The following is a 21193-nucleotide window of genomic DNA, read 5'->3' as shown; positions in this document are numbered from 1 at the left end:
TAGCTGGCGGCGGTATAGGGGGATTAGATTAGGGGTTAATAATTTTTATATAGGTGGCGGCGGTGTAAGGGGTCAGATTAGGGGATAGATAAGGTAGATGGCGGCGGTTTTAGGGGCTCACAGTAGGGGGTTAGTTTATGTAGATGGCGGCGGGGTCCGGGAGCGGCGGTTTAGGGGTTAATAACTTTATTAGGGATTTCGGGGGGGGGGGGGGATCGCGGTTGACAGGTAGATAGACATTGCGCATGCGTTAGGTGTTAGGTTTTATTTAGCAGATCGCGGTTGACAGGGAGATAGACATTGCGCATGCGTTAGGTGTTAGGTTTATTTTAGAAGATCACGGTTGACAGGGAGATAGACATTGCGCATGCGTTAGGTGTTAGGTTTATTTTCTAGTTAGTTTAGGGAGTTACGGGGCTCCAATAGTCAGCGTAAGGCTTCTTACGGCTGCTTTTTGTGGCGAGGTGAAAATGGAGTAAGTTTTCTCCATTTTCGCCACGTAAGTCCTTACGCTGCATATTGGATACCAAACTGCGCTGGTTTGGTATACCTGCCTATGGCCCAAAAAACTACGGGCGACGGCAGAAATATACGCGCGTAACTTCTAGGTTACGCCGTATATAGGATACCAAATCAGCGTAAATATTGGCGTCGCCGGCTTTTGCGGGCGACGATTTATATCGGATCGACCCCATGATATATAGTTTTTATTTTTCACTGAGATCAACGCTTTGATCATCATATTTGTTTTACACTTGTTTTTAACACTTGTGCTTACCGGTTGGGTTATATTCTGGCACATATATATTTTTATTTTTTATATTTGTTATCACATCCGGTATCATAGTAGTCACTGTTATCACCTGTATGCTTGTTTGTGTTATTATTTTGTACACATATGTTGACTCACTAGTAGGTATCGCTATCCACTATTTTTTGGTATAGTAATGGCGCCTTTAACACATTTTTTTACACATATATTATTACCTCACACAGTACAACTCATATATATTATTACCTCACACAGTACAACTCATATATATTATTACCCCACACAGTACAACTCATACATATTATTACCTCACACAGTACAACTCATATATATTATTACCCCACACAGTACAACTCATATATATTATTACCTCACATAGTACAACTCATATATATTATTACCCCACACAGTACAACTCATATATATTATTACCCCACACAGTACAACTCATATATATTATTACCTCACATAGTACAACTCATATATATTATTACCCCACACAGTACAACTCATATATATTATTACCCCACACAGTACAACTCATATATATTATTACCCCACACAGTACAACTCATATATATTATTACCCCACACAGTACAACTCATATATATTATTACCTCACACAGTACAACTCATATATATTATTACCTCACATAGTACAACTCATATATATTATTACCTCACATAGTACAACTCATATATATTATTACCTCACACAGTACAACTCATATATATTATTACCTCACATAGTACAACTCATATATATTATTACCTCACATAGTACAACTCATATATATTATTACCTCACATAGTACAACTCATATATATTATTACCTCACACAGTACAACTCATATATATTATTACCTCACATAGTACAACTCATATATATTATTACCTCACACAGTACAACTCATATATATTATTACCTCACACAGTACAACTCATATATATTATTACCTCACATAGTACAACTCATATATATCATTACCTCACATAGTACAACTCATATATATTATTACCTCACATAGTACAACTCATATATATTATTACCCCACACAGTACAACTCATATATATTATTACCTCACATAGTACAACTCATATATATTATTACCTCACATAGTACAACTCATATATATTATTACCCCACACAGTACAACTCATATATATTATTACCTCACACAGTACAACTCATATATATTATTACCTCACATAGTACAACTCATATATATTATTACCCCACACAGTACAACTCATATATATTATTACCCCACACAGTACAACTCATATGTATTATTACCCCACACAGTACAACCCATATGTATTATTACCCCACATAGTACAACTCATATATATTATTACCTCACATAGTACAACTCATATATATTATTACCTCACATAGTACAACTCATATATATTATTACCCCACACAGTACAACTCATATATATTATTACCTCACATAGTACAACTCATATATATTATTACCTCACATACTACAACTCATATATATTATTACCCCACATAGTACAACTCATACATATTATTACCTCACATAGTACAACTCATACATATTATTACCCCACACAGTACAACTCATATATATTATTACCTCACATAGTACAACTCATACAAATTATTACCCCACATAGTACAACTCATATATATTATTACCCACATAGTACAACTCATACATATTATTACCCCACACAGTACAACTCATACATATTATTACCCCACATAGTACAACTCATATATATTATTACCCCACATAGTACAACTCATACATATTATTACCCCACACAGTACAACTCATACATATTATTACCCCACATAGTACAACTCATATATATTATTACCCCACATAGTACAACTCATATATATTATTACCCCACATAGTACAACTCATATATATTATTACCCCACACAGTAAAACTCATATATATTATTACCCCACATACCAAACTCATATATATTATTACCTCAAATAGTACAACTCATATATATTATTACCCCACATAGTACAACTCATACATATTATTACCCCATATAGTACAACTCATACATATTATTACCCCACATAGTACAACCCATACATATTATTACCCCACATAGTACAACTCATATATATTATTACCCCACATAGAACAACTCATACATATTATTACCCCACATAGTACAACTCATATATATTATTACCCCACATAGAACAACTCATACATATTATTACCCCACATAGAACAACTCATATATATTATTACCCCACATAGTACAACTCATATATATTATTACCCCACATAGTACAACCCATACATATTATTACCCCACATAGTACAACTCATACATATTATTACCCCACATAGAACAACTCATATATATTATTACCCCACATAGTACAACTCATATATATTATTACCCCACATAGAACAACTCATACATATTATTACCCCACATAGTACAACTCATATATATTATTACCCCACATAGAACAACTCATACATATTATTACCCCACACAGTACAACTCATATATATTATTACCCCACATAGTACAACTCATATATATTATTACCCCACATAGTACAACCCATACATATTATTACCCCACATAGTACAACTCATACATATTATTACCCCACATAGTACAACTCATATATATTATTACCCCACATAGAACAACTCATACATATTATTACCCCACATAGTACAACTCATACATATTATTACCCCACATAGTACAACTCATATATATTATTACCCCACATAGAACAACTCATACATATTATTACCCCACATAGTACAACTCATACATATTATTACCCCACATAGTACAACTCATATATATTATTACCTTACATAGTACAAGTCATACATAGTATTACCCCACATAGAACAACTCATATATATTATTACCCCACATAGTACAACTCATATATATTATTACCTCACATAGTACAACTCATATATATTATTACCCCACATAGTACAACTCATATATATTATTACCTCACATAGTACAACTCATATATATTATTACCCCACATAGTACAACTCATATACATTATTACTCCACATAGTACAACTCATATATATTATTACCCCACATAGTACAACTCATATATATTATTACCTCACATAGTACAACTCATATGTATTATTACCCCACATAGTACAACTCATACATATTATTACCCCACATAGTACAACTCATACATATTATTACCCCACATAGTACAACTCATACATATTATTACCCCACATAGTACAACTCATATATATTATTACCCCACACAGTACAACTCATATATATTATTACCCCACATAGTACAACTCATATATATTATTACCCCACATAGTACAACTCATATATATTATTACCCCACACAGTACAACTCATATATATTATTACCCCACATAGTACAACTCATACATATTATTACCCCACATAGTACAACTCATACATATTATTACCCCACATAGTACAACTCATATATATTATTACCCCACATAGTACAACTCATACATATTATTACCCCACATAGTACAACTCATATATATTATTACCCCACATAGTACAACTCATATATATTATTACCTCACATAGTACAACTCATATGTATTATTACCCCACACAGTACAACTCATATATATTATTACCCCATATAGTACAACTCATATATATTATTACCCCACATACCAAACTCATATATATTATTACCCCACATAGTACAACTCATATATATTATTACCCCACATAACAAACTCATATATATTATTACCTTACATAGTACAACTCATAAATAGTATTAGCCCACATAGTATCAACTCATATATATTATTACCTCACACAGTACAACTCATATATATTATTACCCCACATAGTACATCTCATATATATTATTACCCCACATAACAAACTCATATATATTATTACCTTACATAGTACAACTCATATATATTATTACCTCAAATAGTACAACTCATATATATTATTACCTCACATAGTACAACTCATATATATTATTACCTCACATAGTACAACTCATATATATTATTACCTCACATAGTACAACTCATATATATTATTACCCCACACAGTACAACTCATATATATTATTACCTCACACAGTACAACTCATATATATTATTACCTCACATAGTACAACTCATATATATTATTACCCCACACAGTACAACTCATATATATTATTACCCCACACAGTACAACTCATATGTATTATTACCCCACACAGTACAACCCATATGTATTATTACCCCACATAGTACAACTCATATATATTATTACCCCACATAGAACAACTCATACATATTATTACCCCACATAGTACAACTCATACATATTATTACCCCACATAGTACAACTCATATATATTATTACCTTACATAGTACAAGTCATACATAGTATTACCCCACATAGAACAACTCATATATATTATTACCCCACATAGTACAACTCATATATATTATTACCTCACACAGTACAACTCATATATATTATTACCCCACATAGTACAACTCATATATATTATTACCTCACATAGTACAACTCATATATATTATTACCCCACATAGTACAACTCATATACATTATTACTCCACATAGTACAACTCATATATATTATTACCCCACATAGTACAACTCATATATATTATTACCTCACATAGTACAACTCATATGTATTATTACCCCACATAGTACAACTCATACATATTATTACCCCACATAGTACAACTCATACATATTATTACCCCACATAGTACAACTCATACATATTATTACCCCACATAGTACAACTCATATATATTATTACCCCACACAGTACAACTCATATATATTATTACCCCACATAGTACAACTCATATATATTATTACCCCACATAGTACAACTCATATATATTATTACCCCACACAGTACAACTCATATATATTATTACCCCACATAGTACAACTCATACATATTATTACCCCACATAGTACAACTCATACATATTATTACCCCACATAGTACAACTCATATATATTATTACCCCACATAGTACAACTCATACATATTATTACCCCACATAGTACAACTCATATATATTATTACCCCACATAGTACAACTCATATATATTATTACCTCACATAGTACAACTCATATGTATTATTACCCCACACAGTACAACTCATATATATTATTACCCCATATAGTACAACTCATATATATTATTACCCCACATACCAAACTCATATATATTATTACCCCACATAGTACAACTCATATATATTATTACCCCACATAACAAACTCATATATATTATTACCTTACATAGTACAACTCATAAATAGTATTAGCCCACATAGTATCAACTCATATATATTATTACCTCACACAGTACAACTCATATATATTATTACCCCACATAGTACATCTCATATATATTATTACCCCACATAACAAACTCATATATATTATTACCTTACATAGTACAACTCATATATATTATTACCTCAAATAGTACAACTCATATATATTATTACCTCACATAGTACAACTCATATATATTATTACCTCACATAGTACAACTCATATATATTATTACCTCACATAGTACAACTCATATATATTATTACCCCACACAGTACAACTCATATATATTATTACCTCACACAGTACAACTCATATATATTATTACCTCACATAGTACAACTCATATATATTATTACCCCACACAGTACAACTCATATATATTATTACCCCACACAGTACAACTCATATGTATTATTACCCCACACAGTACAACCCATATGTATTATTACCCCACATAGTACAACTCATATATATTATTACCTCACATAGTACAACTCATATATATTATTACCTCACATAGTACAACTCATATATATTATTACCCCACACAGTACAACTCATATATATTATTACCTCACATAGTACAACTCATATATATTATTACCTCACATACTACAACTCATATATATTATTACCCCACATAGTACAACTCATACATATTATTACCTCACATAGTACAACTCATACATATTATTACCCCACACAGTACAACTCATATATATTATTACCTCACATAGTACAACTCATACAAATTATTACCCCACATAGTACAACTCATATATATTATTACCCACATAGTACAACTCATACATATTATTACCCCACACAGTACAACTCATACATATTATTACCCCACATAGTACAACTCATATATATTATTACCCCACATAGTACAACTCATACATATTATTACCCCACACAGTACAACTCATACATATTATTACCCCACATAGTACAACTCATATATATTATTACCCCACATAGTACAACTCATATATATTATTACCCCACATAGTACAACTCATATATATTATTACCCCACACAGTAAAACTCATATATATTATTACCCCACATACCAAACTCATATATATTATTACCTCAAATAGTACAACTCATATATATTATTACCCCACATAGTACAACTCATACATATTATTACCCCATATAGTACAACTCATACATATTATTACCCCACATAGTACAACCCATACATATTATTACCCCACATAGTACAACTCATATATATTATTACCCCACATAGAACAACTCATACATATTATTACCCCACATAGTACAACTCATATATATTATTACCCCACATAGAACAACTCATACATATTATTACCCCACATAGAACAACTCATATATATTATTACCCCACATAGTACAACTCATATATATTATTACCCCACATAGTACAACCCATACATATTATTACCCCACATAGTACAACTCATACATATTATTATCCCACATAGAACAACTCATATATATTATTACCCCACATAGTACAACTCATATATATTATTACCCCACATAGAACAACTCATACATATTATTACCCCACATAGTACAACTCATATATATTATTACCCCACATAGAACAACTCATACATATTATTACCCCACACAGTACAACTCATATATATTATTACCCCACATAGTACAACTCATATATATTATTACCCCACATAGTACAACCCATACATATTATTACCCCACATAGTACAACTCATACATATTATTACCCCACATAGTACAACTCATATATATTATTACCCCACATAGAACAACTCATACATATTATTACCCCACATAGTACAACTCATACATATTATTACCCCACATAGTACAACTCATATATATTATTACCCCACATAGAACAACTCATACATATTATTACCCCACATAGTACAACTCATACATATTATTACCCCACATAGTACAACTCATATATATTATTACCTTACATAGTACAAGTCATACATAGTATTACCCCACATAGAACAACTCATATATATTATTACCCCACATAGTACAACTCATATATATTATTACCTCACACAGTACAACTCATATATATTATTACCCCACATAGTACAACTCATATATATTATTACCTCACATAGTACAACTCATATATATTATTACCCCACATAGTACAACTCATATACATTATTACTCCACATAGTACAACTCATATATATTATTACCCCACATAGTACAACTCATATATATTATTACCTCACATAGTACAACTCATATATATTATTACCCCACATAGTACAACTCATACATATTATTACCCCACATAGTACAACTCATACATATTATTACCCCACATAGTACAACTCATACATATTATTACCCCACATAGTACAACTCATATATATTATTACCCCACACAGTACAACTCATATATATTATTACCCCACATAGTACAACTCATATATATTATTACCCCACATAGTACAACTCATATATATTATTACCCCACACAGTACAACTCATATATATTATTACCCCACATAGTACAACTCATACATATTATTACCCCACATAGTACAACTCATACATATTATTACCCCACATAGTACAACTCATATATATTATTACCCCACATAGTACAACTCATACATATTATTACCCCACATAGTACAACTCATATATATTATTACCCCACATAGTACAACTCATATATATTATTACCTCACATAGTACAACTCATATATATTATTACCCCACACAGTACAACTCATATATATTATTACCCCATATAGTACAACTCATATATATTATTACCCCACATACCAAACTCATATATATTATTACCCCACATAGTACAACTCATATATATTATTACCCCACATAACAAACTCATATATATTATTACCTTACATAGTACAACTCATAAATAGTATTAGCCCACATAGTATCAACTCATATATATTATTACCTCACACAGTACAACTCATATATATTATTACCCCACATAGTACATCTCATATATATTATTACCCCACATAACAAACTCATATATATTATTACCTTACATAGTACAACTCATATATATTATTACCTCAGATAGTACAACTCATATATATTATTACCTCACATAGTACAACTCATATATATTATTACCTCACATAGTACAACTCATATATATTATTACCCCACACAGTACAACTCATATATATTATTACCTCACATAGTACAACTCATATATATTATTACCCCACATAGAACAACTCATATATATTATTACCCCATATAGTACAACTCATATATATTATTACCCCATATAGTACAACTCATATATATTATTACCCCATATAGTACAACTCATATATATTATTACTTTACATAGCACAACTCATATATATTATTACCCCACACAGTACAACTCATATATATTATTACCCCATATAGTACAACTCATATATATTAATACCCAACATTCCAAACTCCCATATGACTGTCTCATAAAGCACACTCCTATATAATGCTTCTTTACATAAAAACCTTTGATATGCCAAACTACCACCTAACATATCATACCCTAACCATCATTGCTTCCAGTAACAACTGCTTTATTACATTCCAAGATATCATGAGGTGGAGTAAAAAATATATAAATAAATAAAATTCCTGTAATTAATAAATAGTTATAGTTTGAACATCAGTCTAAAGACGTAATTGTCATTTTCATATTGACAATTTTATTTATTTGGCCCCACATTAAAAAGGAGATTCTTCTGGTTTTAAGGGGGAAGTTTATGTTTTTTTTATTGCCTGTCCAAAGAATGAGCCTTCTAATCTGTCTGTCAAAGCTATGGGAAAACCCCCCCTCTTGCTTCTACGTAGTTCTAATCATTGTGCAAATACTTCTGTGTGGTTTACCAATGATATTACATGCATGTTTGTAAATTACTTAGATAAAAAAGCTTTTTAATGTTTCTTTTTCTTAGTGATGATCGGCATGGTCACGGGAAGTGGCTTCCAGATGACAACTGAAGAGGCACAAAGTAAACCCATCAGAAACCCTGCCATTGTCACCCTGGAGGTAGGCATTGTTCTGACAGCTTTGAGTGTCACTTAGTACAGGTGTAACGTTTAGTATGGGCACCAGCTATGGTTGGCACATACTTGTTGTATAATGACCAGGGTTTATCAGAATACGAGCCATATCTTATTAGAATGTGAGTATTATAATTCTGTCTAGATATTATATGTTTTTTCCACACCATCTTTAGGAAACTAAAAAAGTCTGAGATTAATGAACCTATAAGAAAGTTTGCTGTGGGCAAATGCTCTATCTCTCTATTATATGATATGTTGCTGTCCAACTAGGCCCAAATACATTTAAATAACATTATAGTTCACTGGCTAACTTTTTCCCACTCTGGAAATATCAAATATTAGACAGAGCTTCTTGTTACTGAATAAATTAGTAATTCATATTGGATGGAAAGAAGCTCATATTAAATTAATTTATGATACATATATTTCTCCCTGTAAACTAGCAAGATTTTATAGCAATAAAGAGTTCTGCTGTGCTAAATGCAAACTAGATAAAGCAGACACCCTGCACCTATACTGGGGCTGCCCAAAAATTCAACAATTTTGGGGTAAACTAAATGTTTGGTACAATAAGCTTTTTGCTGACCATTTCAAAATCCTTCCCCTACATGTTATTTTTTTCTGTACTCTGATAGGGTTATTACTAGACCTAATAATTATCTGAGTATAAGCACCCTTATTATGGTGATGAGATACTTGATTTTGAGGAAGTGGAAAGATCCAGCCCCTCCTAGTTTTGCGGGATTCCAAAATGCTCTGTTACAACAACTAATATTTGAAATACAGAACCTAAATCTCCCTGTTAAAAAAATAATTTCCAGGAATTTTTCGATAAATGGTTACCAATAATTAAGACCTACTCGCTTGCTATTCAGAAACTGATATTAAACTCTTTCGCCTAGATTATGAGTTTGGCGTTAGCCTTAAAAAGCAGCGTTGAGAGGTCCCAACGCTGCTTTTTAACGTCCGCTGGTATTACGAGTCAGTCAGGAAAAGGGTCTACCGCTCACTTTTCTTCCGTGACTCGAGGCTACCACAAATCCCCTTACGTCAATTGCGTATCCTATCTTTTTAATGGGATTTGCCTAATGCCGGTATTACGAGTCTTGGAAGAAGTGATCGGTAGACACTCTCCTGTCAAGACTCCTACCGCATTTAAAAGTCAGTAGTTAAGAGTTTTATGGGCTAACGCTGTAACATAAAACTCTTAACTAAAGTGCTAAAAGTACACTAACACCCATAAACTACCTATTAACCCCTAAACCGAGCCCCCCCCGTCACATCGGAAACACTTAAATAAATATATTAACCCCTAATCTGCCGACCGGACATAGCCACCACTTTAATAAATATATTAACCCCTAAACAGCCACACTCCCGCCTCGCAAACACTATTTAAATTTTATTAACCCCTAATCTGCCGTCCCTAACATCGCCGACACCTACTTACATTTATTAACCCCTAATCTGCCACCCCCAACGTCGCCGCTACTATATTAAAGGTATTAACCCCTAAACCTAACCCTAATCCCCCTAACTTAAATATAATTTAAATTAAACAAAATAAATTTAACATAATTAAATAAATTAATCCTATTTAAAACTAAAAACTTACCTGTAAAATAAACCCTAAGATAGCTACAATATAACTAATAGTTACATTGTAGCTAGCTTAGGATTTATATCTATTTTACAGGCAACTTTGTATTTATTTTAACTAGGTACAATAGTTATTAAATAGTTATTAACTATTTAATAACAACCTATTTAAAATAAAGACATATTTACCTGTAAAATAAAACCTAACCTATGTTACAATTACACCTAACACTACACTATCATTAAATAAATTAAACTACCTACAATTAATTACAATTAAATTAAATAAACTAAATTATGAAAAAAAACAATCACTAAATTACAGAAAATAAGAATTACAAGAATTTTAAACTAATTACACCTAATCTAATCCCCCGAATAAAATAAAAAATCCCCCCAAAATAATAAAATTCCCTACCCTATACTAAATTACAAATAGCTCTTAAAAGTGCTTTTTGCGGGGCATTGCCCCAAAGTAATCAGCTCTTTCACCTGTAAAAAAAATACAATACCCCCCCAACATTAAAACCCACCACCCACACACCCAACCCTACTCTAAAACTCACCCAATCCCCCCATAATAAAACCTAACACTACCCCCTGAAGATCTCCCTACCTTGAGCCGTCTTCACCCAGCCGGGCACAAATGGACCTCCAGAGGGGCAGAAGTCTTCATCCGATCCGGGCAGAAGAGGTCCTCCAAGCGGCAGAAGTCTTCATCCAAGTGGCATCTTCTATCTTCACCCATCCGGAGCGGAGCGGGTCCATCTTCAATCCAGCCGACGCGGAGCCATCCTCTTCAAACGACGTCCTAACACTGAATGAAGTTTCCTTTAAATTACGTCATCCAAGATGGCATCCCTTGAATTCCAATTGGCTGATAGGATTCTATCAGCCAATCGGAATTAAGGTAGGAAAAATCCTATTGGCTGATGCAATCAGCCAATAGGATTGAAGTTCAATCCTATTGGCTGATTGGATCAGCCAATAGGTTTGAGCTCGCATTCTATTGGCTGTTCCTATTGGCTTTTTCCTACCTTAATTCCGATTGGCTGATAGAATCCTATCAGCCAATCGAAATTCAAGGGACGCCATCTTGGATGACGTAATTTAAAGGAACCTTCATTCAGTGTTAGGACGTCGTTTGAAGAGGATAGCTCCGCGTCGGCTGGATTGAAGATGGACCCACTCCGTGCCTGATGGAAGAAGATAGAAGATGCCGTCTGGATGAAGACTTCTGCCGCTTGGAGGACCTCTTCTGCCCGGATAGGATGAAGACTTCTGCCCCTCTGGAGATCCACTTGTGCCCGGCTGGGTGAAGACGGCTCAAAGTAGGGAGATCTTCAGGAGGTAGTGTTAGGTTTTATTAAGGGGGGATTGGGTGGGTTTTAGAGTAGGGTTGGGTGTGTGGGTGGTGGGTTTTAATGTTGGGGGGGTATTGTATTTTTTTTACAGGTGAAAGAGCTGATTATTTTGGGGCAATGCCCTGCAAAAAGCCCTTTTAAGGGCTATTTGTAATTTAGTATAGGGTAGGGAATTTTATTATTTTGGGGGATTTTTTATTTTATTAGGGGGATTAGATTAGGTGTAATTAGTTTAAAATTCTTGTAATTCTTTTTTTATTTTCTGTAATTTTGTGTTTGTTTTTTTCCGTAATTTAGTTTATTTAATTTAATTGTATTAATTGTAGGTAGTTTAGGTAATTTATTTAATGATAGTGTAGTGTTAGGTGTAATTGTAACTTAGGTTATTTTACAGGTAAATTTGTCTTTATTTTAAATAGGTAGTTATTATTGTACATAGTTAAAATAAATACAAACTTGCCTGTAAAATAAATATAAACCCTAAGCTAGCTACAATGTAACTATTAGTTATATTGTAGCTAGCTTAGGGTTTATTTTATAGGTACGTATTTAGTTTTAAATAGGATTAATTTATTTAATTATGTTAAATTTATTTTGTTTAATTTAAATTATATTTAAGTTAGGGGGGGTTAGACTTAGGGTTAGACTTAGGTTTAGGGGTTAATAAATTTAATATAGTAGCGGCGACGTTGGGGTTGGAAGATTAGGGGTTAATAAATTTAATATAGTAGCGGCGACGTTGGGGTCGGAAGATTAGGGGTTAATAAATTTAATATAGTTGCAGCGACGTGGGGGGGGCAGATTAGGGATTAATAACTATAATGTAGGTGGCGGCGATGTTGGGGGCAGTAGATTAGGGGTTCATAGGGATAATGTAGGTGGCGGCCGTGTCTGGAGCAGCAGATTAGGGGTTAATAATATAATGTAGGTGTCAGTGATAGTGGGTGCGGCATATTAGGGGTTAATAAGTGTAATATTAGGGGTGTTTAGACTCGGGTTCATGTTAGAGTGTTAGGTGTAGACATAAAATTAATTTCCCCATAGGAAACAATGGGGCTGCGTTAGAAGCTGGACGCTGCTTTTTTGCAGATGTTAGGTGTTTTTTCAGCCAGCTCAGCCCCATTGTTTCCTATGGGGAAATCGTGCACGAGCATGTTTAGCCAGCTTACCGCTACCGTAAGCAACGCTGGTATTGATGTGAGATGTGGAGCTAAATTCTGCTCTACGATCACCTTTTTGCGGCTAACGCCAGGTTTAAAAAAACCTGTAATATCAGCGTTGTCTTAAGGGAGCGGTGGGAACAAAAGGCTTGTTAGCCCCGCAAGCCTTACCGACAAGAAACTCGTAATCTAGCCATTTATTTAATACAAAAACATTCATCAGTATGACCCAGGAGGGTATCTTCCCATTCCATCAGGCTCTAACTTCTCCTTAAATATACATAACAGATACTGGATAAGTAGACAATTTGAAAATTCTCTCCCGAAAAGGGGAGTGGGAGGTTAGAGAGAGAGGATACAGTATTATTAGGTTTTTTTTTTGTTTTTTTTATTCTGTTTGTTTGTTTTTATTTGTTCTGTCATTTGAGATGTTAAAAAAGGGACCCTGTTCACAGATAGACAAAGATTATACTGGTACATAGTTTGATTTTTAAATAACTGTTAAATTGCCATTCTAAGCAATATTCATGTCTCTCACTTTTTATTCTTTTGTAGTCAGTCAGGGCTGCAGAATATTTGATGATGTATTCCTGCTATATAATGTACCGCTTATGAAATAAACTGTGATTTGGATTATAAATAAAATATATAAAAATAAAGGAAACTAAAAAAGTCAATATCATTATTAAAGCTCAATGGACAAGAAACAGTTTGCACTTGCTCTATAAAACAATCCTAACCTCATCAAAGTTATTATCATCAGGTTTATTATCAGTAAATCCTTCTGATATTCTTATATTGCACATGACTTGTTTGTACGCAAGTAGCAGCTGGTGGCTGTAGGCTAATCCCTTGCATATGAAAGTATTCTACGTTACTCTTCACACGTGTTTTGTTTAGTCTGTATTTGTATATTACCACAAATCGTTGTCATTGTATACCCCTACCGTTGTACCCAGAGCTATGGAATTTTGCGCTGATACACAAATAAATTGAAATAATAACAATATGATAATACAGGTGAAACTCGAAAAATTAGAATATCGTGCAAAAGTTAATTTATTTCACTAATGCAACTTAAAAGGTGAAACTAATATATGAGATAGACTCATTACATGCAAAGCAAGATAGCTCAAGCCGTGATTTGTCATAATTGTGATGATTATGGCTTACAGCTCATGAAAACCCTAAATCCACAATCTCAGAAAATTAGAATATTACATGCAATCAATAAAACAAGGATTGTACATAGAACAATATCAGACCTCTGAAAAGTATAAGCATGCATACTGTATGTACTCAGTACTTGGTTTGGGCCCCTTTTGCAGCAATTACTGCCTCAATGCGGCGTGGCATGGAATCTATCAGCTTGTGGCACTGCTGAGGTTTTATGGAAGACCAGGATGCTTCAATAGCGGCCTTCAGCTCTTCTGCATTGTTCGGTCTCATGTCTCTCATCTTTCTCTTGGCAATGCCCCATAGATTCTCTATGGGGTTCAGGTCAGGCAAGTTTGCTGGCCAATCAGTCACAGTAATCCCACGGTCCTTGAACCAGGTTTTGGTGCTTTTGGCAGTGTGGGCAGGTGCCAAGTCCTGCTGGAAATAGAAGTCAGCATCCCCATAGAGCTCGTCTGCGGAAGGAAGCATGAAGTGCTCCAAAATCTCCTGGTAGACGGCTGCGTTGACCCTGGACTTAATGAAGCACAGTGGACCAACACCAGCAGATGACATGGCTCCCCAAATCAACACAGACTGTGGAAACTTCACACTGGACTTCAAGCATCTTGCAGTGTGTGCCTCTCCATTCTTCCTCCATACTCTGGGTCCTTGGTTTACAAATGAGATGCAAAATTTGCTCTTCACAAAAGAGGACTTTTGAACACTGAGCAACAGACCAGGTCTGTTTTTCTTTAGCCCAGGTAAGACGCTTCTGACGTTGTTTGTTGTTCAGGAGTGGCTTGACAAGAGGAATACGACATTTGAAGCCTATGACCAGGATCCGTGTGTGTGTTATGGCTCTTGATGCACTGACTCCAGCCTCAGTCCACTCCTTGTGAAAGTCCCCAACACTTTTTGAATGGCCTTTTCCTGACAATACTCTCCAGGCTGCGGTCATCCCTGCTGCTTGTGCACCTTTTTCTTCCACACTTTTCCCTTCCACATAACTTTCTATTAATACTTTGATACAGCACTTTGGGAACATCCAACTTCTTTTGCAATTACCTTTTGAGGCTTTCCCCCCTTATGGAGGGTGTCAGTGATGGTTTTCTGCACAACTGTCAGGTCAGCAGTCTTTCCCATGATTGTGATTCCTACTGAACCAGACTGAGAGACCATTTAAAGGCTCAGGAACCCTTTGCAGGTGTTATGGCTTAATTAGCTGATTAGTGCGGGACGCTTTGAGCCTAGAATATTGCACCTTTTCACAATATTCTAATTATCTGAGATTGTGGATTTGGGATTTTCATGAGCTGTAAGCCATAATCATCACAATTATGACAAATCACGGCTTGAACTATCTTGCTTTGCATGTAATGAGTCTATCTCATATATTAGTTTCACCTTTTAAGTTGCATTAGTGAAATAAATGAAATTTTGCACGATATTCTAATTTTTAAAGTTTCACCTGTAATAAGGATAATTAATGATATATTAAAGCCATATACAAATGGAGTTTACTGACACATGGTAATGGTTAGTTTATGGCATAGATGCATCACCAGCCTTTTGGTATCTACAAGTTATTGAAGCCTAAAATGAGCTGCCACAATTACGGTTGTCTCACTAGTCCTATATTCAGGTATATAACGTCCTTATTTATCCCAAAAAATACCAATTATCTGCTGGTGAAATATTCTCTTAAAAGTCCATAACCAAAAAATGCATTTTATAGAATCAGACACAACATATTACTTATATTGTTCATGGTGATGTCCTGTATATAATAATATATGGTGTTTTTGTCACAGGGCCAGCTAGCAGGTCAGGGGAATGTTCTAGAGTTGCCGACAGTGGCTATAGTGGCTCATTACGACTCATCTGGTGCTGCTCCGGTAAATTATATTGTGACTGAAATTGCATCAACGTATCAAATAATTTGATCAAATAATAATGAATAGGATTTAGCATAATCATATTACCGCACAATATATTTTATGTGTTTCCAGACCATATTATGAAATCATTATCCCACTGATTTAAACATATTGGGGCATTTCTATAAAGCTCCGTATGGAGCTTGATGCCCCGTGTTTCGGAAAAGCCTGCAGACTCGCCCGAAACACCAGTTATGAAACAGTGGTCTAAAGACCGCTGCTCCATAACCTGTCCGCCTGCTCTGAGCAGGCGGACACACATCGCCACAATTCAACCCGATCAAGTACGATCGGGTTGATTGACACCCCCTGCTGGCGTCCAATTGGCTGCAAATCTGCTGGTGCAATGCTGAATACGGAGAGCGTATTGCTCTCCGCATTCAGCGAAGTCTCTCAGACCTGATCCGCACTGTCGTATCAGGTCCGACAGACCTTTGTTATATTTGTCTATATTAATCAATTATGTTTCAAGTCATTAAAAATATTTAAATTTCTTGTGGGATTTATTTATACCAGCGACATATAGGTTAAGGTATAAGCGGTGTCATACCACCAGCAGCATATAGATTCATAAATAGCTGGCTGTGTGATACTAATAGCAGCATATAACTACATGAATAAGCTGTGTGACACCATCCGCAGCATATAGATTCATAAATAGGCTGTGTGATACAACCAGCAGCATATAGATTCATAAATATGCCGTGTGACACCATCACCAGCATATAGGTACATGTATAAACTGTGTGATACACCAGCAGCATATAGGTACATGAATAGGCTGTGTGATACACCAGCAGCATATAGGTACATGAATAAGCTGTGCTACACAAGCAACATATAGGTACATGAATAAACTGTGTAATACACCAGCAGCATATAGGTACATGAATAATCTGTGTGATACACCAGCAGCATATAGGTACATGAATAATCTGTGTGATACACCAGCAGCATATAGGTACATGAATAAACTGTGTGATACATCAGCAGCATATAGGTACATGAATAATCTGTGTGATACACCAGTAGCATATAGGTACATGAATAAGCTGTGTGATACACCAGCAGCATATAGGTACATGAATAAAATGTGTGATACACCAGCAGCATATAGGTACATGAATAAACTGTGTGATACACCAGCAGCATATAGGTACATGAATAAGATGTGTGATACACCAGCAGTATATAGGTACATGAATAATCTGTGTGATACACCAGCAGCATATAGGTACATGAATAAACTGTGTGACCCCACCAGCAGCATATAGGTACATGAATAATCTGTGTGACCCCACCAGCAGCATATAGGTACATGAATAATCTGTGTGATACACCAGCAGCATATAGGTACATGAATAGGCTGCGTGATATACCAGCAGCATATAGGTACATGAATAAACTGTGTGATACACCAGCAGCATATAGGTACATTAATAATCTGTGTGATACACCAGCAGCATATAGGTACATGAATAATCTGTGTGACCCCCACCAGCAGCATATAGGTACATGAATAAACTGTGTGATACACCAGCAGCATATAGGTACAAGAATAATCTGTGTGACCCCACCAGCAGCCTATAGGTACATGAATAAACTGTGTGATACACCAGCAGCATATAGGTACATGAATAAGCTGTGTGATACACCAGCAGCATATAGGTACATGAATAGGCTGTGTGATACACCAGCAGCATATAGGTACATGAATAGGCTGTGTGATACACCAGCAGCATATAGGTACATGAATAAGCTGTGTGATACACCAGCAGCATATAGGTACATGAATAGGCTGTGTGATACACCAGCAGCATATAGGTACATGAATAATCTGTGTGATACACCAGCAGCATATAGGTACATGAATAAACTGTGTGATACAACAGCAGTATATAGGTACATGAATAAACTGTGTGATACACCAGCAGTATATAGGTACATAAATAAGCTGTGTGATACACCAGCAGCATATAGGTACATGAATAATCTGTGTGATACACCAGCAGCATATAGGTACATGAATAATCTGTGTGATACACCAGCAGCATATAGGTACATGAATAATCTGTGTGATACACCAGCAGCATATAGGTACATGAATAATCTGTGTGATACACCAGCAGCATATTGGTACATGAATAAACTGAGTTATACACCAGCAGCATATAGATACATGAATAAACTGAGTTATACACCAGCAGCATATAGGTACATGAATAAACTGTGTGATACACCAGCAGCATATAGGTACATGAATAATCTGTGTGATACACCAGCAGCATATAGGTACATGAATAATCTGTGTGATACACCAGCAGCATATAGGTACATGAATAATCTGTGTGATACACCAGCAGCATATAGGTACATGAATAATCTGTGTGATACACCAGCAGCATATTGGTACATGAATAAACTGTGTGATACACCAGCAGCATATAGGTACATGAATAAACTGTGTGATACACCAGCAGCATATAGGTACATGAATAAGCTGTGTGATACACCAGCAGCATATAGGTACATGAATAGACTGTGTTATACACCAGCAGCATATAGGTACATGAATAAGCTGAGTTATACACCAGCAGCATATAGGTACATGAATAAGATGAGCTATACACCAGCAGCATATAGGTACATGAATAAACTGTGTGATACACCAGCAGCATATAGGTACATGAATAAACTGTGTGATACACCAGTAGCATATAGGTACATTAATAATCTGTGTGATACACCAGCAGCATATAGGTACATGAATAATCTGTGTGATACACCAGCAGCATGTAGGTACATGAATAATCTGTGTGATACACCAGCAGCATATAGGTACATGAATAATCTGTGTGATACACCAGCAGCATATAGGTATTGAATAATCTGTGTGATACACCAGCAGCATTTAGGTATATGAATAAACTGTGTTATACATCAGCAGCATATAGGTACCTGAATAATCTGTGTAATACACCAGCAGCATATAGGTACATGAATAGGCTGTGTGTTACACCAGCAGTATATAGGTACATGAATAATCTGTGTGATACACCAGCAGCATATAGGCACATGAATAAACTGAGTTATACACCAGCAGCATATAGATACATGAATAAACTGAGTTATACACCAGCAGCATATAGGTACATGAATAAACTGAGTTATATACCAGCAGCATATAGGTACATGAATAGGATGTGTGATATACCAGCAGCATATAGGTACATGAATAGGATGTGTGATATACCAGCAGCATATAGGTACATGAATAGGATGTGTGATACACCAGCAGCATGTAGGTACATGAATAATCTGTGTGATACACCAGCAGCATATAGGTACATGAATAATCTGTGTGATACACCAGCAGCATATAGGTACATGAATAATCTGTGTGATACACCAGCAGCATATAGGTACATGAATAAACTGAGTTATACACCAGCAGCATATAGGTACATGAATAGGATGTGTGATACACCAGCAGCATATAGGTACATGAATAATCTGTGTGATACACCAGCAGCATATAGGTACACATGAATAAACTGTGTGATACATCAGCAGCATATAGGTACATGAATACGATGTGTGATACACCAGCAGCATATAGGTACATGAATAGGCTGTGTGATATACCAGCAGCATATAGGTACATGAATAATCTGTGTGATACACCAGTAGCATATAGGTACATGAATAATCTGTGTGATACACCAGCAGCATATAGGTACATGAATAATCT

The 21193-nt window shown here is 35.0% G+C and overlaps 1 protein-coding gene across 1 annotated transcript in view; it reads left to right on the top strand.

Annotated features, from left to right (window-relative positions):
* The window catches only part of LOC128646848 (nicalin-1-like), a 152737-nt gene that overhangs the window by 63041 nt on the left and 68503 nt on the right, over window positions 1-21193 (top strand). Inside the window, exons 4-5 of the mRNA XM_053699649.1 lie at window positions 10113-10207; window positions 17317-17400. Coding sequence (XP_053555624.1) covers window positions 10113-10207; window positions 17317-17400 — 179 coding nt within the window. The remainder of the gene's footprint in view (window positions 1-10112; window positions 10208-17316; window positions 17401-21193) is intronic.

Source organism: Bombina bombina, chromosome 2 (genome assembly GCF_027579735.1).
Source record: "Bombina bombina isolate aBomBom1 chromosome 2, aBomBom1.pri, whole genome shotgun sequence".
Lineage (NCBI taxonomy): Eukaryota > Metazoa > Chordata > Amphibia > Anura > Bombinatoridae > Bombina > Bombina bombina.
The sequence above is the reverse complement of the archived record's forward strand: the minus strand, read 5'-3'. Positions and strand labels throughout refer to the sequence as shown.